Raw genomic sequence first — 24038 nt, 5'->3', positions numbered from 1 at the left:
ACAGGAGTAATTCAATTACCTACACAAGCTCAGGAATCATATTCTTCAGCATTTTTCTACGTTTTTACTATGGTGTGTCTTCTGTATAGTACAACGCTTGTGGCTTTGATTTTCATCACTCGGTACGAGTCGTGTTGGAACTGAACCAGCTGTAAAGGAGACTGGCTATATTGTTATCTCTGTAATTTCGTCAGTATTTATATATATATATATATATATATATATATATATATATATATATATATATATATATATATATATATATATATATAGTGTGATATGATGTACAGAGTCTCGCTCCACTGGTCTTAAAGAGCTCTGGCCACCCTGCCTCTCAGCCTCATTGTCATCCTAGTGTTGGCGGAAAAGCGACAGTTCCCCCCGCGCCGTCCCCCAGGGGTGGCGCCATTCCACGCCATCGTTACCTGACCATTTGGCGCGCGTCGTCTTTGTCATGTGTGATGTCATACCAGTTGGCTCTTGTGCATCGCGTTATTATTATCATTATCATTATTATCATTATCATCATTATTATTATCATTGTTATCATCATTATCTTTCTTCGTATCTTCCGCTGCAAACGTTTGTCTGTTAAAACGTTAACTATCTAACGTCCTAATTTGCCCGTTATTCGCTTGTTATGCACCTGCTACATACACTCACTGTATCGTTAACATTCTCCACCTACGGGGCCTCTAACAGCGTATATATATATATATATATATATATATATATATATATATATATATATATATATATATATATATATATATATATATATATATATATATACGAATATAGTGCATATACTGCGCCTGAGCCAGGTAACCATTTTCTCGACCAATCCTTAAGAGTGGATGAACAGTTGGGTTAAGTGTGGACCGACTGCCGCAACCAGGATTCGAACCTACGCGCTCGACCCTGATTGCGTCATGGTCAGAAACACCACAGAGGTCCATTTGCACAGACTTGGCTGGATAATATGTTTCCCTGTCATGTCTTACCATAAGCAAGACAAGCGTGTGGTTGTGTGTTGTGATACAGTTATGGGACAGACAGGACGGGTGTTATGGACGAAGAAAATGTGTCACTATCCATCCATTTTCTTGGTATCTGTGCTTTTTTTTTTCCTTCGTCTCCTTCATTCACGTACTTTCTTTTTTTTTTTTTTTAATTTAATGGAGGGAGGCTTGTAAGTTCCTCTGTCCACGCGCGTACCCAGGTGGGCGCCCCTCTCTCTCTTCATACCCACACCAACGCTAGTATTCCCTCCTCTTCCCTATCCATTCCATCCCCTTCCGTTGGCCCGATCTCTTCCGAACTCCCTCATCTCAATACATGCAATAACTCTTCCGACTTCCCCTCCCGTCCGTCCCTCTCGCCTCCCCCAGGGGGTTGAATACCTCACATATTGCATCTGGAAGCCTCTCCCCCACCCTTTGTCTCCGCTGGACAGCGCCTCGCAATCCACCTTCTTCCCCTCCAACACACAACTGCTTTACTCGACCGACCGACCGACCGACCGACCCCCACCCACCTCCCTCACTCACTTTCATTCACCTCCACTTTTATGCGCCTGGAGAAAATTCCAGTACAAGGCCCGGTAATCTCACTCGCACGAACAAACCATTTGCATGCAGCTGCTGCACACACACACACACACACACACACACACACACACTACAGACCACGCCTTCTCTCCTCTCACACGTATAAATGAAATATTTTGTTTTATATATATATATATATATATATATATATATATATATATATATATATATATCTTTTTTTTTATTCTCCATACCTCCAGCTTCAACTTTATGTTACACGGGTATTTTTTTTTTCTAGTTTGCCGGTCTGCATGTTGCGTCTCCATGTTCGTCTGCAACTTCTCTTAACCACACACACACACACACACACATACACACACACACACCATGGTTACTCCTCCTTCCTCGGCCTTCGTCTACCGGAGTGTTTGATGCTCTGCATCTTCACAGTTCTCGTCTGCTGTATTCTGGCACACCTCGGACGCTTTTGAAACAGATCCTGGGCCGTGTGTGTGTGTGTGTGTGTGTGTGTGTGTGTGTGTGTGTGTGTGTCTTCCCAGCTATTCTCCTTGCATCTGCCGGTGGGAGGCTGAACATCCGTTAGGGGGTGCTGACATTTACGCCCTTTTGGTCTAAACTGTTTCCAACAGCATTCCCGTTCGGTGGACTTCAATTTGCATATGCTACCCAGCCAGCTATTCCAACAGGGAATTACCTACCTTTGTATATGCAAGCTAGAGACAGGAAAGCATTTTTCCATATATATATATATATATATATATATATATATATATATATATATATATACTCTCGTGTTCTCACGGCTACGTTCTGATGAGTCCAGTTTTACCTCAGGCTTTCATCACGTCCCCAAAAACTCAAACATTTCGCAGAATCGACGCCGGCGGTAAAGAACCTCCGTACGTTTTCTACCTCACTGCTGCGTTTTCTTTCTTTCTTTTTCCTGGGGGGGGGGGGGGGGAGGTGTGAGAACAAAGCAGTGTTCTCCTGGCGGAGAGGAGAAAATATTTCGAGCGGCGTTAAGCCTGTTTCTTGTTTCACTCGTCTTAACACTTCTCAGTATCCATCCTGTCACCTCCAAACTCAGCCTTAAATATCGCGCGCGCGGGCGGGGGAAACTCGACAGTTCCCAAGGCGAAGAGTCGCCTGATACCCATCTGTCCCCAGGTGTGGCAACGCACATCTTCCGTGTCAAGGGGTAAAAGTTAGTCCGGCTTCCGTCACTTGACCACTTGTTCGTCGCCGAGGGAGTTTGAAATGTCCCGCTGCACATCTGTGTTGTTTTCGAACGTCGACTGACTACCAGAGCTGGCTGATGTCTACTTGTAGATTTGAAGTGTCTCCAGCGCACCAGACTGCCATACGAACTTGGGCGACGCGCACAAAGGCACTTACAAAATGAGAGTGAGCGTTATAGGGCAGTAACGGAGGACGTGCAGCTCCCTGGCGGGCAGGTGATCTTAATATAGGAGGGGCAGCGCATCCCGTACGATTGCCTATCATCCTCTTGCACGCGTCTGTCTGAACACAACCTGGGTCACGAACTGGTAGCTACTCCCTCCATCAGGGTCTGCATGTGACCATAAGTCTAAGGTCGTTATCGGTCGACGACTCACGCCACGTACGAGTAAAGGACGTCAGCAATATCCCTCTCCCCCTCAGTGGATGTTACAGTCTTATATCCACGACCAAGCAGGAGAGGGGTCCTGCTCAGACCCCGCGCTGTTCCCGAGGGTCGACCAAAGTCCGTCTGATCTTAGCTATCTGGTCGCCTTTGTTGAAAATACAACCTGCTCGTAATTTCGTCTTTTCTCAGTGGTTTGCTACCTTCCTGTACATACAGCATGATACCAGTGGTAAATGTGGATATCTCTACAAGTCTGCTCTTGGAGAGGAACGGATGAAGATGCTGCCAATGGCATCTTCGAAGTTCGGATGGAAAGAAGTTTGATTCTGAGACGTCTGTCTGTCTCTGTCGGGTATCACTGTTTACGAAGGATTCTGTCGGGTCGTCGTCAACTGCCACTCATCTCTCAGCGCCGATATAATCGCGCTGGTTTCACGAGAAGATTAATCACAAATCTTTTAAGTATCAGGTGGGTATGGATCTTCCTCTTTCTTACGTCACGTTGCCAATATCGGACGTAGATCCGGACACTGTATATAAGACAACAAACATTTTGCAGTTCTTTTCCCACTGTTTTGGGGAGGGCGACTCCCTGTTCCTCATGGATTTGCCGACTCTGACGTTTCCAAGACGCGGATTTTGGGTCTGGTTCCACTTCGTTCTCCTAGCATTCTCTGGGGGAAAGAGTTGGAGGGTGACGGGGGAAAAAAATAGGATGGCTGACGAGTCATTTTACCAGCCACTTCCGGGCCTTTGCTACGTTACTCCTTTTATAATTTCGTGGATTCCAATTTCACAGGACAACCAATATACGTGATAAAATATGTGAGCAACAGGGCTTAAATATATTCTCTCCCCTCACTGGCTATGGTCAAGCTGCTGGATTAGGTCGTTGGTCGACCAAGAGATTGGAAGCCGCAGCCCTCAGGCCCACGTAGCCCCCTACAGCGAGATTGGTCTGGTAGACTCTGTAGGTACTCATCCAGTGCATTGTTGACCTCTACCGTGCATCCCAGGCTGTTTCTGACGGTGGATGGCAAGGCGTTGAAGAGTCTGGGGCCCCGGATGTTTTAAGGCGTTCGCTCTTGTCGTGCATACGGCACAATTGGATTTCAGCGGTACTATTTTACAAAGTCCTCCACACCTGTTGTGCCAGTAGGATGTTATTTCAGAATGTAAGTTCAGGAACCATACCTTCTAGGATATCTCTAGGTACAGATGATGACACACTTCTCCCGACTGTACTCCAAGGAGAACTGGCCTCACAGGTTTCAGCCGTTGCCAGTAATCTACATAGGTCCTTTACCACATGAACACAGGATGTGAGAGATCCCTTTTCAAGCTTGAAAGCAAATTTGTTTCTCTTGCATGTTATCATTCACCTCAACTCCTGCCTGGATGCGTTCCAGCAACCAAACCTGCTCACCTCATCCTACACAACCTCAAATCTGGTAGACTAAAATGTTCCTTTTGAGAGAAAAAAAAAACTTGTTTGGTTTCCCTTAACTACTTCTAACGCGGGTTTTAATGTTCTTTGATTGCCTTGTTTACCACCGCGGCCCAGCATGTGTTATAGTTACCGTAAGATGTTTACCAGGTCTTTATGCAAATTAGAAAACTTTCAAAATGTTATTAAAGTTTTGCAGAGGGACTTTCCACGCGTTCTGGTATACGACAAGTGAATATAACATATATATATATATATATATATATATATATATATATATATATATATATATATTGTTCCTCTCTACTTACAGTATATATGCGCGCGCGCGCGCGCGCGAGAGAGAGAGAGAGAGAGAGAGAGAGAGAGAGAGAGAGAGAGAGAGAGAGAGAGAGAGAGAGAGAGAGAGAGAGCAAATTTAACTCATGTTTCGCTATAATTCAGAAATCAGGAGGTACCCTAGTAGTAAATTCATTAGTCCCTCCAACTCACTACTCATAGGAGGAGCAACACGCCGAACGTAATGGTATAATGATGAGGGAGACTTAATGAGCCACTACAGGGGTGTATTAAGTAAGCTTGGACGTCAGTCAAGCTTGGCTGATATTCTCTAACCGGTACAGAAAAAATGAAAAAATCATTCGATATGCGTAAAAGTAGGACGACTGTGGCGACTTGAGGACCAGCCGTTACATAAAGTTACGTAAGAAGAAGAAAAGACTTGGTGTGGTGGATAAGTTGGTCCCGGAGGATCAGATATGTATGTAAAATCAATGGTTCTTTTTTTTTTCCCCTCCCTGTCCAGGAGATGAGATACGTTGAATTTTCTTGTTTTAAATCCTGTTTAAAAAGTAGACTTGTAATCAAAATGTAATCGTACAGACTTGTAATAAAAAAGTAACCATGGCTTAAAAAAGATAATCGTTAAAAAAGTAAGACTTGTAATCAAAAGTAACCGTACAGACTTGTAATACATAATAATCATACAGACGTAATCAAAAAGGTAATCGTAAAGACTTGTAATCAAAAGGTAATCTTAGAAACTTGTAACCAAAAAGTAATCGTACAGACTTGTACCCAAAAAGTAATCTTACAAACTTGTAATAAAAAAGTAATCGTACAGACCTGTAATCAAAAGGTAACCTTACAAACTTGTAATCAAAAAGTAATCGTACAGACCTGTAATCAAAAGGTAACCTTACAAACTTGTAATCAAAAAGTAATCGTACAGACTTGTAATCAAAAGGTAATCTTACAAACTTGTAATCAAAGAGTAATCGTACAGACTTGTAATCAAAAGGTAATCTTACAAACTTGTAATCAAAAAGTAACCGTACACAGACTTGTAATCAAAAAGTAATCACGTCCTGTAAGACCCCTCGCAAGCGAAGGAGACCCTCCTGGACAGTGAACAGCGTGGGAGGCTGAGGCGTATTGACAGTGTGACGTGGGGATGGGATCCGGGGCTGCTGCGGTTGTTAATCTGTTCGCCAAACAGGAAGGCCGGTGAGGGATCATGTTTGGCTGAGGGGTTATGGCCGACCGCGGGGAAGGTATGGAGAGGACAGATACCGACGGAGAGGGCAGACAGGGATGGAGAGGACAGATGGGGATGGAGAAAATAGAGAAGGGGATATAAAGGCGGGACATTAATACCAGAGGCTGGTTGTACAAGAGATAGATGGATTAAACTGTTTACAAACTTGCCGTCACAGTCGAGAGGAACAAATATATATATATATATATGTGTGTGCGTATAATGCTGTAATTACAGGAAAGAATGCGACTCTAAGCTGGTCACACACAGAATTACCTCACAGCGGGAGCACTCTGTGCGTGCTTTCATGCATAAACATATCCATGTAATCCTCTCCTGGGCTTTAATCAAGAACAAACGTCCGTTTCATGGCCTGGGCTTCAGTCTCCACTCACGCAATACGTCCGTGCTCTGTGGTACCACCGGACGAGAGAAAATGGACAATCATGGGTAACCAAGCTAAATTTAACCCAGCACGGTTAGACTTTAGGAGCGAGTGAATAATACCTCGGTCAACTATATACAAGTTTTGCATATATGCATATGTATGTCTGTGTCGTCCTTTTCATTTATCAACCAACCATGTTATGTGTGTGTGTGTGTGTGTGTGTGTGTGTGTGTGTGTGTGTGTGTGTGTGTGTGTGTGTGTTCGATCGCACCCGGCCTTGTGGCGGGGTGTAGCTGGGAGCTGTTGGGGCGGGCGGGAACAATGACTTCATCACACACACACACACACACACACACACACACACACACACACACACACACACACACACACGCAGCCTTTACCGATCTCATTTTGCGAAGCGGATGAGCGCGAACAGAATTTCGGGGAAATTTACAAAGAGCAGAATGAGCAGGACTGTGGCCCCCCCAGGCCTGGCAGACGGGGGTGCCGTGAGGGATGGGTTGTGGCGGATTGTGAACAAGTTCATAAGGAAGTTATGCGTTAAAATTATTTGGGGGGTAGATAGATAGATAGATAGATAGATAGATAGAGAGAGAGAGAGAGAGAGAGAGAGAGAGAGAGAGAGAGAGAGAGAGAGAGAGAGAGAGAGAGAGAGAGAGAGAGAGAGAGAGAGAGTTCACAGGGCGAGTACATACATCCCGAATGTTTGGTGGATAACATGGTGACAGCAACAGGCGGTGCCAGATGAAAATAAGACCAAGTCATAGTCCAGTGTGTTACTATTTGTGTGTTGCGGGGAGAGAGAGTTTTACACTTATGTTGTCACGTCTTTATTCTTGTGTACAAACACACACACACACACACACACACACACACACACACACACACACATCAGTCTAAACCAGGTACCCATTTAGCGACCAGTCCCGAGGGGAGGATGAATACCTGGGGTGGGTGTTGGCCAGCTACCACGCCAGGGATTCAAACTCATGCAGACCTCAACCCGGGCGGGCCCGCACCATGTAGATCTCTGGTCTTGAGGAACCTGCATTTCTCCAGTGGGCGACAGACGACGTCTTTCCACTAGCTAATAAAGTCAACAGTGTCACTGATGTTCGCACTTTTTCTCAGTGTATCATTATCATTTCACAGACGATCGTTCAGTCCTGCATATTTACGTCAAGCCAAAAGAAAACGATTTTTAAATGTTGATGAGGGACCTGGCTTTCCACGATTTTCCATTTCGTCTGCGATATACATGACACAGTCTGGGTAGCTTCAGCCATTCCCTGTGATGGTTGACCGTCATATGTAAACGCGGGCGGTCAAGAATCTTACCACAGCTCGCACCTGGACAACGTTACCCACCCTATGGTGGACGGCGCGAGCACACAACGGTATCATATCATGGTTTGGAGAGGAGTTCAATTTAAAAGTCATCATCATCATCATCATCATCATCATCGGGGGATGCCTCTCTTGCCTTAAACGTTCGCAGGATCCAGCCTACCATATTCTCACCGGGAGGTGATATTAGCTTCGTTGTAGAGTAACTGAAGGTAACGTTTATGGAGCACATCATATAGCGAGGTGACTTACTATACAAACACCACAGGGTCGAAGTGTCACCCACACACACATACTGTAGTGAAGTATCTACGCTCAGCCTCCACACACTGTGCTGCACATGCCTTCGGGTGACCTGGAAACACACTCACACCCTGCTGAAGCACGTGTGCTCCCTCCATCTCTCCCCAAGACGGGGTCACTCACACAGACACAGCAGGAGGAAGGAAGGAAGGAAGGGGGTTTCATATACTCACCTCATAGTAGTAGAGAGGAACATTGTGGGTCAGGACCTCCGATAGCACGAATCCCAGACAGACGACCACCAGCAGCGTGGCGTAGAGCAGCGAGAGCGTGATGAACGTCGACGTCCTGGAAAAAAGAAGAAGACACCGATCGTCAGTAAGAACCTTCTGCTGCGACTGCTGCAGGAGGAGGAGGAGGAGGCGAAGACCCCACCCCCCTCACCTCACGAATCACTCTTAATGTTTATTTACCAGGGGGAACTCCCAGGGCGTCCGCCTCATCGGCTTTAACCCAATGCCGAGCTGATGTTAAATAATTATCTTAAAATTATTTACTTAAGTTAATATAAACAAAAAAGAAAAAAACTAATTCGTTTCAAGAGCTTGTAGTCATTTACCACTGCATCATCCCCCAACCTACACGCTGACACCAATCTTACACTTATGGCTAAGGGAACACACCCACCCACACCAAGACGGTGTGCCAGGAGGTGTTTACTCCTGTGTGAGACCCTCCGGTGCAGAGGGCCACGGGGGAACTCCTCCTCCAGTCTACTGGCCCACCCTCACACCTCTCATTACCTCCCATTGTTTACATCGCCCTTCATGCTGTCTGAGTCAACACGAACATGCGCACCAAACCCCGCCTCCTCGTACTCTTTAAAGACACACAACACACACACACACACACACACACATGCATGGGTCGGAAATTCCCCTTCCTCCCCCCTCTCTCTCTCTCTCTCTCTCACCCATTCTGGCTGCGGTCATAAGATACGCACGTATGCGTCATGCACGTAGGGTATACGCATGGATAAGCCTCAAGCATTTTTCTCGGTCGGTCGGTGTCGACAAGAGCCCATGCATGCTTTTGTTCAACCATCCAACCGACGCTGCTGGTGAGTGGCGGGAAGCAAGCAAGCAAGCAAGCATGCACACACACACACACACACACACACACACACACACACACACACACACACACACACACAATTCTCTCGTTGGCACATTTCCTCCCCTTTCATCTCTTCAACACGACGGTGCGACCCCTTGATGACACGACCCAAGGGTAAGACGATGCCCTTGGGCTTCGACCTGACCCTCAGCAGGGTCAAGATGCCCATGGATCGTACCGCTGTGTTCCAGGGAGGAGGAGGGGTGTGGGGTTATGTGCACGAGAAACATGCCTGCAGGACTCGGGTGTCTGTACAAATGCATTACATCACATCATCATAACTACTGGCAATCTATGTTAGTCATCCTTGAAAATTTAACATTTAAATTAACATTTTTACAATGCTTTTTTTTTAACTCCATTCAATTTGAATTAACTTGGGCATATGTTTCTATTTAAAGACATTTTTAAAATGAGTTTTAAAATATATTTTTTTTTATCCCACAATTTTTAAAAACATGAAAGGTTTTTAAGGCTCTGACTGGATATGACATGTAAGTGGTATATCATGAAGTATGCAAATGATTCCATATATTTCTTTTTTTGTCTCCTTGATACCCAATCAATGATTGTAGTGCTGTCCAAAAATGTAATGCTCTCAGTGGTGGTCATGGCGACCAAACGCCCTGTGGCTACGGAAGAAAGAGACAGGAAATCCTGAGCGACAACAGGTGATCTGGGCAACTTGGCCGGGGCTACCACAGGGACCCGTCCGTCCCCACACATCGTCTACGAATAATCTCTAAGAACACATCTGGTGGCCCGTGGGTGAGAGATGAGCGTGCGGCCGGTGCCAGTACTGATGGGCGTGGGTCGGAATAGTGCCAGTACTGATGGGGCCGTACCCACCTGATGGGGCGAAGAGGCGGCAGGAAGAGAGAGAGAGAGAGAGAGGAGGGAAGAGGGTGTGTGGGTTGAAGAGGGGGGTAGGAGATGAGGGAGGGACAACTACTACTTCAACACCATGACAAGACTGTTGTGTACGACTCTGGGACAACCCCACCAAGAGGAGGCAGTCCAGAGCTCCCAAGTACGTCAAACGGACGGACGGAGGACGGCTACGGACAAGGAAAGGACGAGCAACCAGGTCAGACACGGACAGGCGGCAGTGCTGCTGCTGCTGCTGCTGCTCCTGCTGTTGATGTCGTTGTTGCGGTTGTTCTTTGTTGTTTTGTTGCTGCGGCGATACAGGCCATGACCCGTGGTCAGCGACGGCTGGCAAGCAGGGTGGGGTTGTGAGGGGAGCAGAGGTCCGGAGGGCTCACTGAAGAGGCCCAGGCGCCTCCCGCTACACCGCCCTCAATCAAGCAACATCTACAGGTCAAGACAAGGCTGGCAAGGTGGTGCATCAGGCTCCGGGTCGGTCTGGAAGGCTGGTGTGGTAGGCAGGCGCTACTGGGATGAGCAGGAGGGTGAGGTCGGGGACTCTAACTTTCCAACTTGGTGCTGAGACAACACTTGTAGGGGAGGGAGGAGGCTGCTTAGCATGCTCTTGGCCTTCTGGAGGAGGAGGATGAAGAGGGGGAAGGAGGAGGAGGAGGAGTAGGAGGAAGGAGATGGGTAACGGGACAGTAAGCAAGGAGAGAGGAAGGGGGGAGGGAGGGAGGGAGAGAGAGAAAGCAGGCAGGTTCAGGGCAGAACCAAGTTATGGGAGGGAGGGAAGACCGAGCAACACTTACCTGGGCCCGCCTGGCCACACACGACACGCGTGGTGAGCGGCGGCAACGACTCGTGGCGGTACTTACTTGGCGGAGGTCGGATACGGCGGGATGGGCGCCATGCAACCGCACTCCGGGTCGTACGGCACCACCACCCCCGCCATCCCCTGTGGCATGGACGGCACACGTCCGCTCAGGCCACTCACACTCCTCTCCACCCGCTCCTCCATTCCGTCCTTCTCCTTGACGGCGTCGGGGGTTCTGAGGTCGACCTTGTCGGAGACATAGCTGAGGTGCGAGCCTGACTGGCGGTAGTGGTGGTGGTGGTGCTGGTGGTGGTGGGAGGACTCCGAGGGCGGAGCGGTGGGTGGGGTGTCCAGGGTGAGGGTGTCGGAGGAGTGGATGGTGCCTCCACCCTGCGGGTGCTGTTGCCCCTGCTGCTGCGCCTGCTGCTGCATGCTGCCGTCCACCGTGGCCACGGACACCTCCTCACTCATCCTGCCAGCCACAGTCGACCACCTGTTCCTTGGCTTCAACTCGAAGGTGCTGCTGAGGGGGTGGGGTGTGGGGTGGTGGAGGTGTGGGGATTTTTTCACTCGAGCATGGTTGAGCTGGCTTTCTTAGTAGTCTCTATACTGATAACATCCCTCAGTCTTGACATAGTCCAGATAGTTCCTACATAGTGTAATAGTCATCTATAGCTATGTATCACAAGGGGCAACTCGGAGCGAGTCTTGAGTCTTTGTATATATATATATATATAATTTAGCTTTGATAATAACCAATACTGTAGATTGAGCCTTTCACTTGCAGATATCACTCCTATCACAGATCAGTGAGACAGATTCTCCTTGCTCGTTGTCATCACATCTAGAGACACCAACAAACACAAACACAAAAAAAAAAAAAAATTATCACCATCACTCATCATGAACACGAGAAGTTACTTGCCGGTGGTCACAAAACCAATGAATATAGAGAAACAATAACTTCACACACGAGGTCTTCTTACTGGCTTCTCTGACAGGAACGACTCAACACTGATGATGATGGGAGGAATTACCTGAAGACCCACTACTTCTTCTTCCCGCCCGCCCGCCCCCCTAACGCACCTGAGGATCATGCAAGTGGCAAGCACACACTGCCTGCACCCCAGACACCACGTCAATCTCTCCCCAGAGACCACGTCAATCTTACCTAATTCCTCGTGAACAACTTAATCACCCTCCCTGGTCGCTCTACAAGCGCCACCCGTCCCTCTCTCGCAGCCCCACCTATCCAAGCCCCGCCACTTGAGTCCAGGACGATGGTGTCTTCGTCCTGCGTCCATCCCTTCCCAACTCTTTCGTTCGATCAGGACCGTTCCACTCCGCCCTCCCCTTCCATCTCTCCCCCCCTACCTCTCTCTCTCTTTCCCCTTCCTTACCCACGTCATTCCTTTATTTGTGTATGAGCGTGACAAGTATGGCGAGCATGAACCATCATCCCTACCCCACCACCACCACCATCATTCACAGACAGGCCCCACTTCCCGCGCGCCCCTAAGGGAAGGGGGCCCTGCTCGCCGCTCGATCACCCTTCCTCCTGTGGCAGGTCACACGACCCCAGGTCATCTTCGTCACAGGAGTGGGTGTCTGGGGACGCGGGGGTGTGGCGTGACAGAGGCATCATACCCACACTTTCTCACCCCCCACTATCCGGGTTATATTAATTACCGGTAATTATACGAGCCTGGTGACAATTAAGCTGCCAACAAGGTCCTAATGACGCATCCCTTTTGCGTCTGTCCCTCTCTCATCTTACTACGACCGTTACGTCTACACCACCACCAGCACTTCACACACGGACCAATGACCTCAAGGAAACACACGGGAGTTCCAGAAGAATACAGACTGGATCGACGGTACATACTGAAACCCCACCCAGAGATACAGCTGTGGGTACAAAACACAGAGGAACCATGAAGGGAGGACGAGGATACAGCATAGATCTACATGTGGTGACCACACATACACACACACACACACACACACACACACACACACACACTTCCCCCACACCAAGTCAGGCCAGCACCTGCCCCACACAAGTTCAGGTCACCAACTCAAATCACATCAGACAAGGTCATCGTCGCCACAGCAAGCTAGGTCAACACCTGCCCAACAACAAGCAAGACTGACACCAGAGCAAGGTCAGTATCTCCCATTACATCAGGCTGGGTCAACAGTAACACCGCTCCCTCCGTCACATCCCACTCACCGACGCGTCTCCGTCACACCTCACCCTCACCGTCACCAGCGGACGAAGGGTCTGTGGGTGTAAAGCTCAATGCATAAAAATCTGTCAAGCGCAGTGTGATGGAGGAGCCTCCGCTGACAGCGTGGCAATGAGGGGAGCGGGGGAGGGCATCAGCAGGTGTGGCGGGAGCGGCAGCACCACACTCTGTAATGGTGGCAGCGGCGGCAATTCTGGTTGGGCAGGCGGCAGGCAGGCAGGCAGGTCCCCCTCCAGTGATGGCCAAGCTCCAGCTGGGAATCAATATGTGGACCCTCAATCCCAGCCCTCCACTCCCACCTGCCTCTCCACGAGTGGCTGACGAGGCCCACCTTACCCTCCTGCTGGACGGGTCAAGAGCCGCTGAGATATAATTCCCGGGATATCGTCTCCGACCCGACCCGGGCGTGCTTCCGAGTACAAGGGATCAAACACAAGTCACCCGCATCCAGACGACCTAGTTGACGGATGTGTATCTCCACAACTTCCCGTAACTTTAGTGCCAAGCGTCGACAACAGCTTCCCCCGACGACATGGCGGACCCCACCAGAACGCCCCTTGACCAGCGCCGGCCACGTCACCATCAACCAAACCAAGACCGTAGTCATGCAGAGTCAGCCTCGCTTCCAACCCTCTGCTCTCCCTCTGAGCCTCAGCACCCTCCAGGTTGTTCCGTCCATCGAACCTCCAACCCTGCCTCACTAAGCCCCAGTCTCCGCTTCAAGCTGTCCAGGCCACCAAGCTTCTGTGTCACACTGGACGATAAAACTAAGCTGGATGCAACACGTCAGCACCATCGTCAAATCCTCCAGCTCTCATGTCAACACTGCCCGAGGACTCGACACACTTGGGGCCCCTCCCTCCGCCTGAACTTCAACAACAGCTACACAACTTTCATCCTTCCCGAGCTCACCCATTCCTCCCCCGCCTGGTCTTCCTGTCATGTGTAATGCACCGGAACCACAGCCTTCCCACCCCTATCCACAATCAGGCTCCCACCTTTCCGTGGCTTCCCCCGACCGCTTCACACGCTCTAGTTCAGTCCAGACAGCATGTCGCCCATCCTACACACACCAGAGACTAATTAGAAAAGGTGCACAGTGAGGATATCCAAGATCATTCTCGGTCCCTCTTACTCCACCTATCAAGAGGAACTTAATACACCTCGACTCTCTCCAACCACCATCTGAACCACAACCGACGGTTCAGCGACGAAGCTGCAGCATCATTCGCCTTCGTCACCTCCCAACGCCTGTGATCCCTCGCTCCCGAGGTGCAGTTCGGCACCACAACCACGTGTAACCCACCGACGCTGTACAGACCGCTACAAGAACATCCCCATCCCAACCATCGCAAACACCACCAGCCGACGATGGACTGGGACATTACCACTTCAACAACACCGTATGATAATGTCAATAACAGACGCATGCACCGTCAGCCGTCAATGCCCCGACCGGTGCGTTGAGACGCCAACCACACACCGTGGGCCTCCCTCCTCCGTAGTGCAGAAAATTGAAAGGGTTGATGATGATTGATGATGAATTAAACCGCACCCCTCCCTCGTGCACGTGAGATGAATCACGATGGGAAGAGGGTAGTGATGAGGGAAGCAAGGGGGGAGGGAAGCAGGTGGAGGTAGGAGGGAGGAGTGGCTGGAGCCCCAGGCCGTCTGCTCTGTGCAGAACCGCCGTGGCAACGTGATGGGAAAGCAATGGGAGGTGGAACAAGTCGAAAGCCGACTCCTCTCGCGTCCCCGTTCGATTATTATCTTCATCAGATTCGTCGATACTTCCATCACCTTCACACACACACACACACACACACACACACACACGCCACCTATGATCATGGACGACGTGGTGAGGGGCTGTGAGGCTCTGGTCTACGCGGTGGAGGGGAGTGCGACGGGAGCGAGGCCTGCTGTGGCGGTTGCATGGCGACACCTCTGGTCTGTTGCGGCACCTTGATCCTCAAGCGTCGCCTGTCGTCCTCTCGTGACTCAAGCTGAACCTAATGCTGTGGGGGAAGCTTAAGCGTCTTACATGGGCTAAAACTAGAACGCTGCCTTAAAGCTTGGCCTTCCGGACTTAAAGCTTAATCGTACGGACGGTAACTATAATGCTGCCTTAAACCGTGAGTCGAGCATACGGCCACCTCTAACAACCTGAAAGTCCTCTAATGAGAGAGGTTTTGAGGGCAACGGGTGACCAGAGACAACGGAGGAACAGACCCGACAGGTGAAAGGAAGCAAAGGGGGAACAACCACCGAAGCAACGGAGGCGGCAACGGGTGAACGAAAACAACGCAGGGAACGGAGGTAGTACGACAACAACAAGTGTGGAGGAGGTGACGAAGGTATGAGGCTGAGGTGTGCGCGAGCGCGCGTGTGTGTGTGTGTGTGCAGGAGGAGGAGGAGGAGGCGTACTGAGGGAGTTGGGGGTCAGTAATGACCACCACACGTGCGGATCATCAGAAGGATCCAACAACGGGGTAGGCTCTTCCTCCCTCCGTGTTTGCCCATTACTGGCCTTCTCTTATCACACACACACACACACACACACACACACACACAGACTCAGGGGAAATACACTGGCCTTATCTCTGTGTTACCACGACGTCTGCTTCAACGCATACATACACTACCCTGGAGAGGGCCAGTCTACTGGCTGGGGTCTGCGAGGAGCAGTACTGGAACACGAGTGTGTGTGAAATACAACACAGTAACCTATGCTCTGAGTCACCCGGGTGTTGTGGACACTGGGTGGTACTATGTAACTTCTTATGACACTACATCTATGAATGGGTTACGATCCTACAACACCTCGATCTTTGTAGTCAATCTCTGTACCACAGTACGAGTGACTGGCTTTTTAATAAACTCCTAAACTCACTGTATTTGTATTAGAAGGGAGGAAGAAGGTACTGAGATTCTAACCAGACATTCTGAAACCCTTGAGCGCGACGGTGTGGCCCTTGCGTATGTTGTTAACATGGCCTTTGACCTAACCCTGAAGGAGTCATATACCCTCATGCCCAGCTTCTTATGGCCAGCGCATCCCAGACACGAGCCAGGAGCGGCATCATCACCAGCACGCACCCACCTCAACACTCGCTGTACCTCACTGTACACCGAAACTCAACAAACAATATCAAAATTCAAAAACAAATGCGGGCATAACCTGGCAACGTTGGAATTCAATCCCACTTGTGTGCAAGACACGAAAGCTTGCACACAAGGTGGCGCGGGCCACACTACCCTCTGCGCGTGACGGTCTCTGCCAAGGAGCACGAGCAAGGAGGCAAAACTGTGTTAGGAGAGACGGAAGTCATTAATTAATCCCTCCCTTCTGCCTTTGTCCAAGCACGCCACGCGCGCGCGCGTGCTGGCTCGTCCACGCTCTCCAAGAAACCGTAACTTTACCCAGCAACACACACACACACACACCTGCTAACCTTTGTGTGTGTGTGTGTGTGTGTGTGTGTGTGTGTGTGTGTTGCTTCCTAACCCCTATCTCTCCCCCAGGAAGCGGACCAGACACAGCAACACAAGACCAGTGCAAAACACTCGCCAACGCGTCCAGCAGATCTTCATATCCATCTAGCGATACAGACGTCTATTTAACACGTTCAGTCAAATGAGAGTTGCCCTCACTCACTGCGTGTACATACCTCCGAGATTTCCTTTTCTTTATCGACCAACCCTTGAGGGAGGACGCACTGCCATAACCAGGATTCGAACCCATACGTTCGACCCCTGGCGGGCAGTGAATGCGTCACGACCAGATGGTGAAAGAAACCAAGTGTTTATTAATCAAAATCCAGCAGAAACTAAACCAACTTTTGTATCTTAAAAGGAACATTTGTAATTCTCTATTATGAAACTTTTTACTTTCTTTTTTAATTATGTAACCTTGGGTTACCAAATTAAGACACATATTCTAGTTCTGGATTAATGTACGATTTGAATTGGGTGAATTTTTCCTCATTCACGTCATCAAACTGGTTTAAAAACTTAAGGACTGTGATCAAGTCACCCCCAAACTCTTCTCTCTTCGATGTAGGCAAAATTCATGGCTCCTGAACTCGCATTGTAGCTCGGCGTACTTAATTCCCGTACCACCATTTTCTTAATAATTCCTTCTTAATACCAGAACTGTTTTCTTAATTCTTTCTCAATTCTGAGTGTTTTCCTTATTTGCGTACTGCCAGCAGAGACGGTCTGTCTTCTTAACTATTCTCCTAAGGTGAGATTCTGGCGAATGATTACGGACGAAGTGGACTCCCTAAATCCCCCTCTCTCACACACCCCCAGGTCCCTACACCTCAGTTTCTAGCTTGTGATATTCGCAACAAGGCCTTCTTTCGCTGCGATCCGTCCTCATTACGTTGGCTTGTGTCTAGGTCCCCTTGTTGGCTGATGCAATCCTCATCACTCTTAATTTCCCTCCCTCATGGCCGTGACAACATCTGCCACCATAACACAGGTGCGAGTCCAGACCTTTCGGCGAGTGATCTACACATGACAAGAATAGCAATGGTCCCAAGACTACGCCCTGCGGCACAGCACTGGGGAACCCCAGCGACATTCCGAGGTGGCTCCTCTGACGTGTGTCCTTTGTTCCCCCCTTCCGATACGGTACATTTTCGTGTGTTGGCGTGGACACATGCGCACGAAAGCAGATGATACCGTACTCTCTGCAGCAATGAGTGTAGTCCAACAAATGTTCACGTAGAGGCAATAACTATAAATGACCCGGAACTATAAATGACCCGTTTTCTTAAAGGGATTCATTTTTCGACAGAGAAAACCACGGACGGTTTTACGTAAAGCTGGTGACTGACCGCCGACCGATCTTGGTGGGCGCTGTGTGACGACTACCTGACCCCGGTGTCCTAGGACTGGCACAGGGCGTGGGCGTGGGGTCGTGAAGAGCGGGAGAGTCGGCAGAAGGGGCGTCTGGCCCGAGGGTGTGGGTCGTAAGGGCATGGAAGGGTGAGGGGTCGTCTGTGTCAATACGTGGGTCATCTGAGTGATGATGTGGGTCGCCAGACCCGCGAAGGAGAGCGTCAGGAGGAAAGCGTGGGTCGTGAGGCCCAGCAGAAGCTTCATCTGAGTGAAGGCGTGGGTCGTGAAGCCCGGCAGGAGGGAGGGTCGTGAGGCCCGGCTGTAGGGAGCTCCGTCTGGGTGAAGGGAGGGCCGTGGGGCCCGGCAGGAGGGAGGGTCGTCTGGGTGAGGGCGTGGGTCGTGAGCCCCGGCGCGAGGTTCGTCTACGTGAGGGCGTGGGTCGTGAGGCCCGGCAGGAGAGTGGTGTCGTCTGGACGATGGTGGAGGCCATGAGGCCCGGGAGGGGAGAGGTCGTCTCTGTAAGGGCGTGGGTCGTGAGGCTTGGGAGGGGCGTCGGGTGTGTGTGTGCGGGAGAGGGCGGGCGGTGAGCGCGTGCGAGGTGGAGAGGGAGGCAGCCTCCCTCCCGGCGGGCGGGCGGGCGGCCAGGCTGATCTCACCAGGATCAATATTCAGTGAAAACAGTGCCACTCCTCTTGCGCCGCCCTCCCTCCTCTCCCTTCCCCAACCTCTCGACCGCCGCCGCCGCTCCAAACGTTCCACAGCTTCCACTCCTCTCCTACAGTGGCCTCCGCCTTCCTCCAAACGTTCCACAGCTTCCACTCCTCTCCCACAGTGGCCTCCGCCTTCCTCCAAACGTTCCACAGCTTCCACTCCTCTCCCACAGTGGCCTTCGCCTTCCTCCAAATGTTCCACAGCTTCCACTCCTCTCCCACAGTGGCCTCCGCCTTCCTCCAAACGTTCCACAGCCTCCACCACTCTCCCAGAGTTGGCGTCCACCTTCTTCCAAACGTTCCACAGATGTTTCCACTCACCCACTTACCGTATAGGCCTCCCCAAACTCTCCAAACGTCACGCATCATCCATTCTCCCTCCAAAGGTGCATTCCTTCACTGTACTCCAAACGTTTTTTTCTAAGTGCACGCTTCCGCTGCATACCAAATGTTTCACAGCCTCCACTTCACCCCACTGGCCATCCATACCTCCACCATAACTAAAAACGTTCCACACACTTTCTGTTGTCAAACAAACGTTCCACACACACACACAAACACACACACACACACACACACACACACACACACACACACTCACCTTCCTCCTGCAATCCACACCTTCGCCAAACTCCCAACGTTCCACTGACCTCCTCCTCCTCCTCCCACTCTCCCTCGTAATACCCCACACGAGATTTCGTAGGCTACCAAACCTCCAGCTTTTCCAGGGGGAAACGTTCCCAGGCCCAGCATCTCTAAACCCATCAAAAACGTTTCAAAACAAAACCCCATCCCCCCAAAAAAACCTAACCACCTGTCTCGTATATAGATACATATACATAAACACTGAGAATTATGCCAGTCTTTTCATAGATCACCTCGAAAAATAAAAAAAAACCTTAATCCTCATGCGGTAATCATCCACATGTTGGTGTGGTGTCAATTTCCTTCAAAAGAAACTCACAAAAAAAAAAAGCTTTTCATGTTTTGTTAGGAGGAAGCCCTGCAGGGAAGCGTTACCCCTCGGTCGCTGTGGGAGCTGGATTTTCACCAGGGAACACAGGCCGTCTGTACGAGTGCATTTCCTACGCAGTATTTCCCGAAATGGATTCATGTGCTCCAACACAGCATGGGAGGCAACTTGGTAAACTATTATGAGACAAATCTATTCTATTATTATTATTATTATTATTATTATTATTATTATTATTATTATTATTATCATTATTATTATCATCAGTATCATTATTATTATCATCAGTATCATTATCATTATTATCATTATTATTATTATAATTATTATTATTATCATTATTATCATCATTACTATCATAATTATTATTATTATTATTATTATTATTATTATTATTATTATTATTATTATTATTATTATTGATGGGAAATGTTCAGCTTTCCCACAGGGTTATCTTCTTGGCACACCATTTTCCTTTGTACTACACCATTTCTCCCCATCACACGTCACTCGCTGTTACGGCCGCATCACACGTCACTCGCTGTTACGACCGCATCACACATCACTCGCTGTTACGACCGCATCACACGTCACTCGCTGTTACGGCCGCATCACACATCACTCGCTGTTACGGCCGCATCACACGTCACTCGCTGTTACGACCGCATCACACCGTCACCAGGGTGTCCCACCAAGGGGATGTGACGCAAGGGATTAAACTGTGGACCAGAAAAGGTCACGGAAGCCTCGAGTGTAAGGGCGGCGCTGCTGGCTGAAGAACCTGGGCGTTAAGCGTGTGTGAGAAGGGTGGTCGTGAGGAATGGGTTGGTGTACTAAGCGGAGGTCTGTGCGGATCCGGGACTGGGATGTGAAGGTTGTTTACGTTTATAGACCGGCCGGCGCGGCCTCCAACAGACGGACTGACCAGAGGAGCAACATGACTGCTTGGTCCCAGACCCAGCTGTGCCGGGGGGGTAGAAGACCTCCCAGACCATCGTAAGGTACACGTAAGGTAAGGTGCCAGACCCAGCTGTGGGGGGTAGAAGACCTTCCAAACCATCGTAAGGTATACGTAAGGTAAGGTAAGGTCCCAGATCCAGCTGTGGGGGGGGGGGGTAGAAGACCTCCCAGACCATCGTAAGGTACACGTAAGGAGGTGCCAGACCCAGCTGTGGGGGTAGAAGACCTCCCAGACCATTGTAAGGTATACGTAAGGTAAGGTAAGGTCCCAGATCCAGCTGTGGGGGGGGGGGGTAGAAGACCTCCCAGACCATCGTAAGGTACACGTAAGGTAAGGTGCCAGACCCAGCTGTGGGGGTAGAAGACCTCCCAAACCATGGTAAGGTATACGTAAGGTAAGGTGCCAGACCCAGCTGTGGGGGGTAGAAGACCTTCCAAACCATCGTAAGGTATACGTAAGGTAAGGTAAGGTCCCAGACCCAGCTGTGGGGAGTAGACGACCTCCCAAACCATCATGAGTATGCATCAAATAAAGGAAGGTAAGAGGGAAAATATAGCTCTTTTGGCTATGGGTGAAAGGAAGAAAGAAAGAAAGAAAGAAAGAAAAAAAAAGGCAGCTTACGGAGACGACTTAACTCTGGGCAGAAGTGGATTAAGCATATATCAAGAGAGAATAGAATTCTGAAGGACCTAATTACTAGCGGGATGAATGGGAAGTGTCCTTAGAGAGAGAGAGAGAGAGAGAGAGAGAGAGAGAGAGAGAGAGAGAGAGAGAGAGAGAGAGAGAGAGAGAGAGAGAGAGAGAGGATGACGCTGCAGGAGTGTTAAAGACGGCACTTCATGTAGAAATTGAGAGAGAGGGGAAGGTGGGGTGAGGATGAGGAGGAGGAGGAGGAGGAGGAGGAGGAGCCGCCCGCCCGCCCGCCCGCCGAGAGGATGACGTGAGCTAAAGAACCTGTCGCCTTCAGGGGGCCACTGACGACGAAGACGACACCGACGACCTTCCTCCTGCACCGCTCACGATCGTGGAGGATCAAGACTAACAACATTACACTTCACGTGAGAATACGAGGATGTCATTACGATAGACTTTAATGACACGATCATCTTTGCTTTTTTTGGTCCTCTACGGCGGCGGAGGTGGCCTCTTCTTCTTCCTCCTCCTCCTCCTCCTTCCTCATCCTCTCTTCATTGTCTCCAGCCACCAGGTGCCTCCGTCCTCCACCCCAGCAGGATCTGTCCTAACCCAAGACGGTTTCCCCCCGTCTGTGGCACACCTGTCCCAGGAGTTCAGTTGGTTATCGATTGTGCGTACGAACAACAGACACACTCCGTCAGTCTGCCCTGAAGGCAACAAAGGGACCTTTGTTCCCGCGACAAAATACTCTTAGACCTGATCAATAAAGTTTTTTTTTTTTTTTCATTTTGCGCCGAACAAACAATTTAAACTTGCGTGATTCGGGAAAAACCGATCAGCGGAGGAGACTACTTTTTTTTTTTTGAAGTCTCTCTCTCTCTCTCTCTCTCTCTCTCTCTCTCTCTCTCTCTCTCTCTCTCTCTCTCTCTCTCTCTCTCCCTGGTGAGACTGTCTCCATCCCCCCAGGGTGGTAAGTTATCGAACCCCCGGAAAACTGCAGATTTATTTACCGTCCTCCGCCGGTAGAGGAAATTAGGTTACCGACACGTCTGACGGCCCTCCGTCTTGTTAAGGAGAGATGTCGTGTGTGTGTGTGTGTGTGTGTGTGTGTGTGTGTGTGTGTGTGTGGTGTGGGGGGAGGAGTGGTTGTCGAGGCGTTCCTCCCTCAGCCGACGCCACTTTCTGAGGAAGATCGGGGCACTGTGTAGAAGACCGGCGACGGCGATGAGAGACTACGAGACGCCACTATTAAGTAATGATCTCTCTTGCCAACCCGATGACATGGTGTGGACGCGTTCCTTCCCCCGGGCTCCTCCTTGAGAGCTTGCCCTTCACCCTCTGCCCACCAGCCGGGTCACCACACAGCCAGGGGTGGGGCCATCTCCGACGGCCTCGCCTCCTGCTGGGCACAGCAGCGTCAGCTGACGCCGGTGGAGGGGGGGGCTCCTCCTCCTCCTCCTCCCGCCACTCACAACACCTACCACTCCTTCCAAGAAACGCTGGATTCTTCTCATCTCTCTCTCTCTCTCTCTCTCTCTCTCTCTCTCTCTCTCTCTCTCTCTCTCTCTCACACACACACACACACACACACACACACACAAGAACACCACAACAATACGTTAGGCTTTCAGCGGGAGAGATAGTGATGTTCCGACGATACGATATCTCCCCCTGCGATGCCATCGTAAACACGGCAACAACTATAGAGCAGCCAATACCTACAGACGTAAGGGTTTGTTTACTGGGCGCCCCCGCTATCGCTAACGATCGCACGGCGGCGCTCCACACGTAATTCCGGGAAATGTGGATGAGCTGCCGTCCATTCTCTCCTCCCGTGAGGAGGGCAGAGCCAGGACGCGGGTGGCCTGGACGCCACACCAGGGGCACCAGACGAGTCACCAGCATCACCTCCCGCTCCTGCAGCTGTAGTCACCAGTACACCAAGCCGAAGTACGTCACAGGGGCACGACGCGTCGCCTGGTGTCGCTAATTCATACCGGGACACTAGGTTACGAGGTCGTAACAGGTCATTAACGCGAAGTACCTCATTTGGATCGAAACTGGCACAAGGCCACGAGGTCAGAGCAGATGAGCAGAAGCGACGACAGGTCACTGAGGGTTTACCAGGTCAAGGGGAGTTTAGACCAGGTCACAAGTGGACTAGCGTTAGGGTCGTCAAGGAGGCTGGCGAGGGACTCTAGGGAAAGCCACTACCTGAGACGTAACGCGGCCACCTCACCTCACAAGCTGCTGGGGTGCGTTACGAGACGCGCGTGTGTGTGTAGGGCTGGGGGCGGAGGGCGGAAGGAAGAGAGAAGAAGTGAGTACCTCCCGTGGGAGAGAGGTTAGTCAAGGAGGGAGGGAGGGGAGAAGGAGAGAGAGGAGGGTGGCTGATGGAGATGAGGAAGGCTGAGGCGGTGGTGGCGTGTGTGTGTGTGTGTGTGTGTGTGTGTGTGTGTGTGTGGTGGAGAATGTGGCGAGGAAAGGAAGGAGAGGAGGGTGTTGGTGCATGTGGTCAGGAGACGGAGGGGGGATGCGACGCGCTACTCACAAATAAACCATTAGACAAGCCTAACACTCCTCCCCACCACCTCCCCAGCACCCGGGGACAAAGGGGCGC

General features: G+C 50.2%; 1 protein-coding gene across 13 annotated transcripts in view; it reads right to left on the bottom strand.

Annotated features, from left to right (window-relative positions):
* Positions 1-24038, bottom strand: part of OtopLa (Otopetrin-like a) — a 620636-nt gene that overhangs the window by 80981 nt on the left and 515617 nt on the right. For all 13 annotated transcript variants that reach the window (XM_071671811.1, XM_071671822.1, XM_071671813.1 and 10 more), the window contains exon 5: positions 8415-8529. In XM_071671811.1, the coding sequence (XP_071527912.1) occupies positions 8415-8529 (115 nt within the window). The remainder of the gene's footprint in view (positions 1-8414; positions 8530-24038) is intronic.

This window comes from Panulirus ornatus, chromosome 17, assembly GCF_036320965.1.
Source record: "Panulirus ornatus isolate Po-2019 chromosome 17, ASM3632096v1, whole genome shotgun sequence".
NCBI classification, from domain to species: Eukaryota; Metazoa; Arthropoda; class Malacostraca; order Decapoda; family Palinuridae; genus Panulirus; species Panulirus ornatus.
The sequence above is the reverse complement of the archived record's forward strand: the minus strand, read 5'-3'. Positions and strand labels throughout refer to the sequence as shown.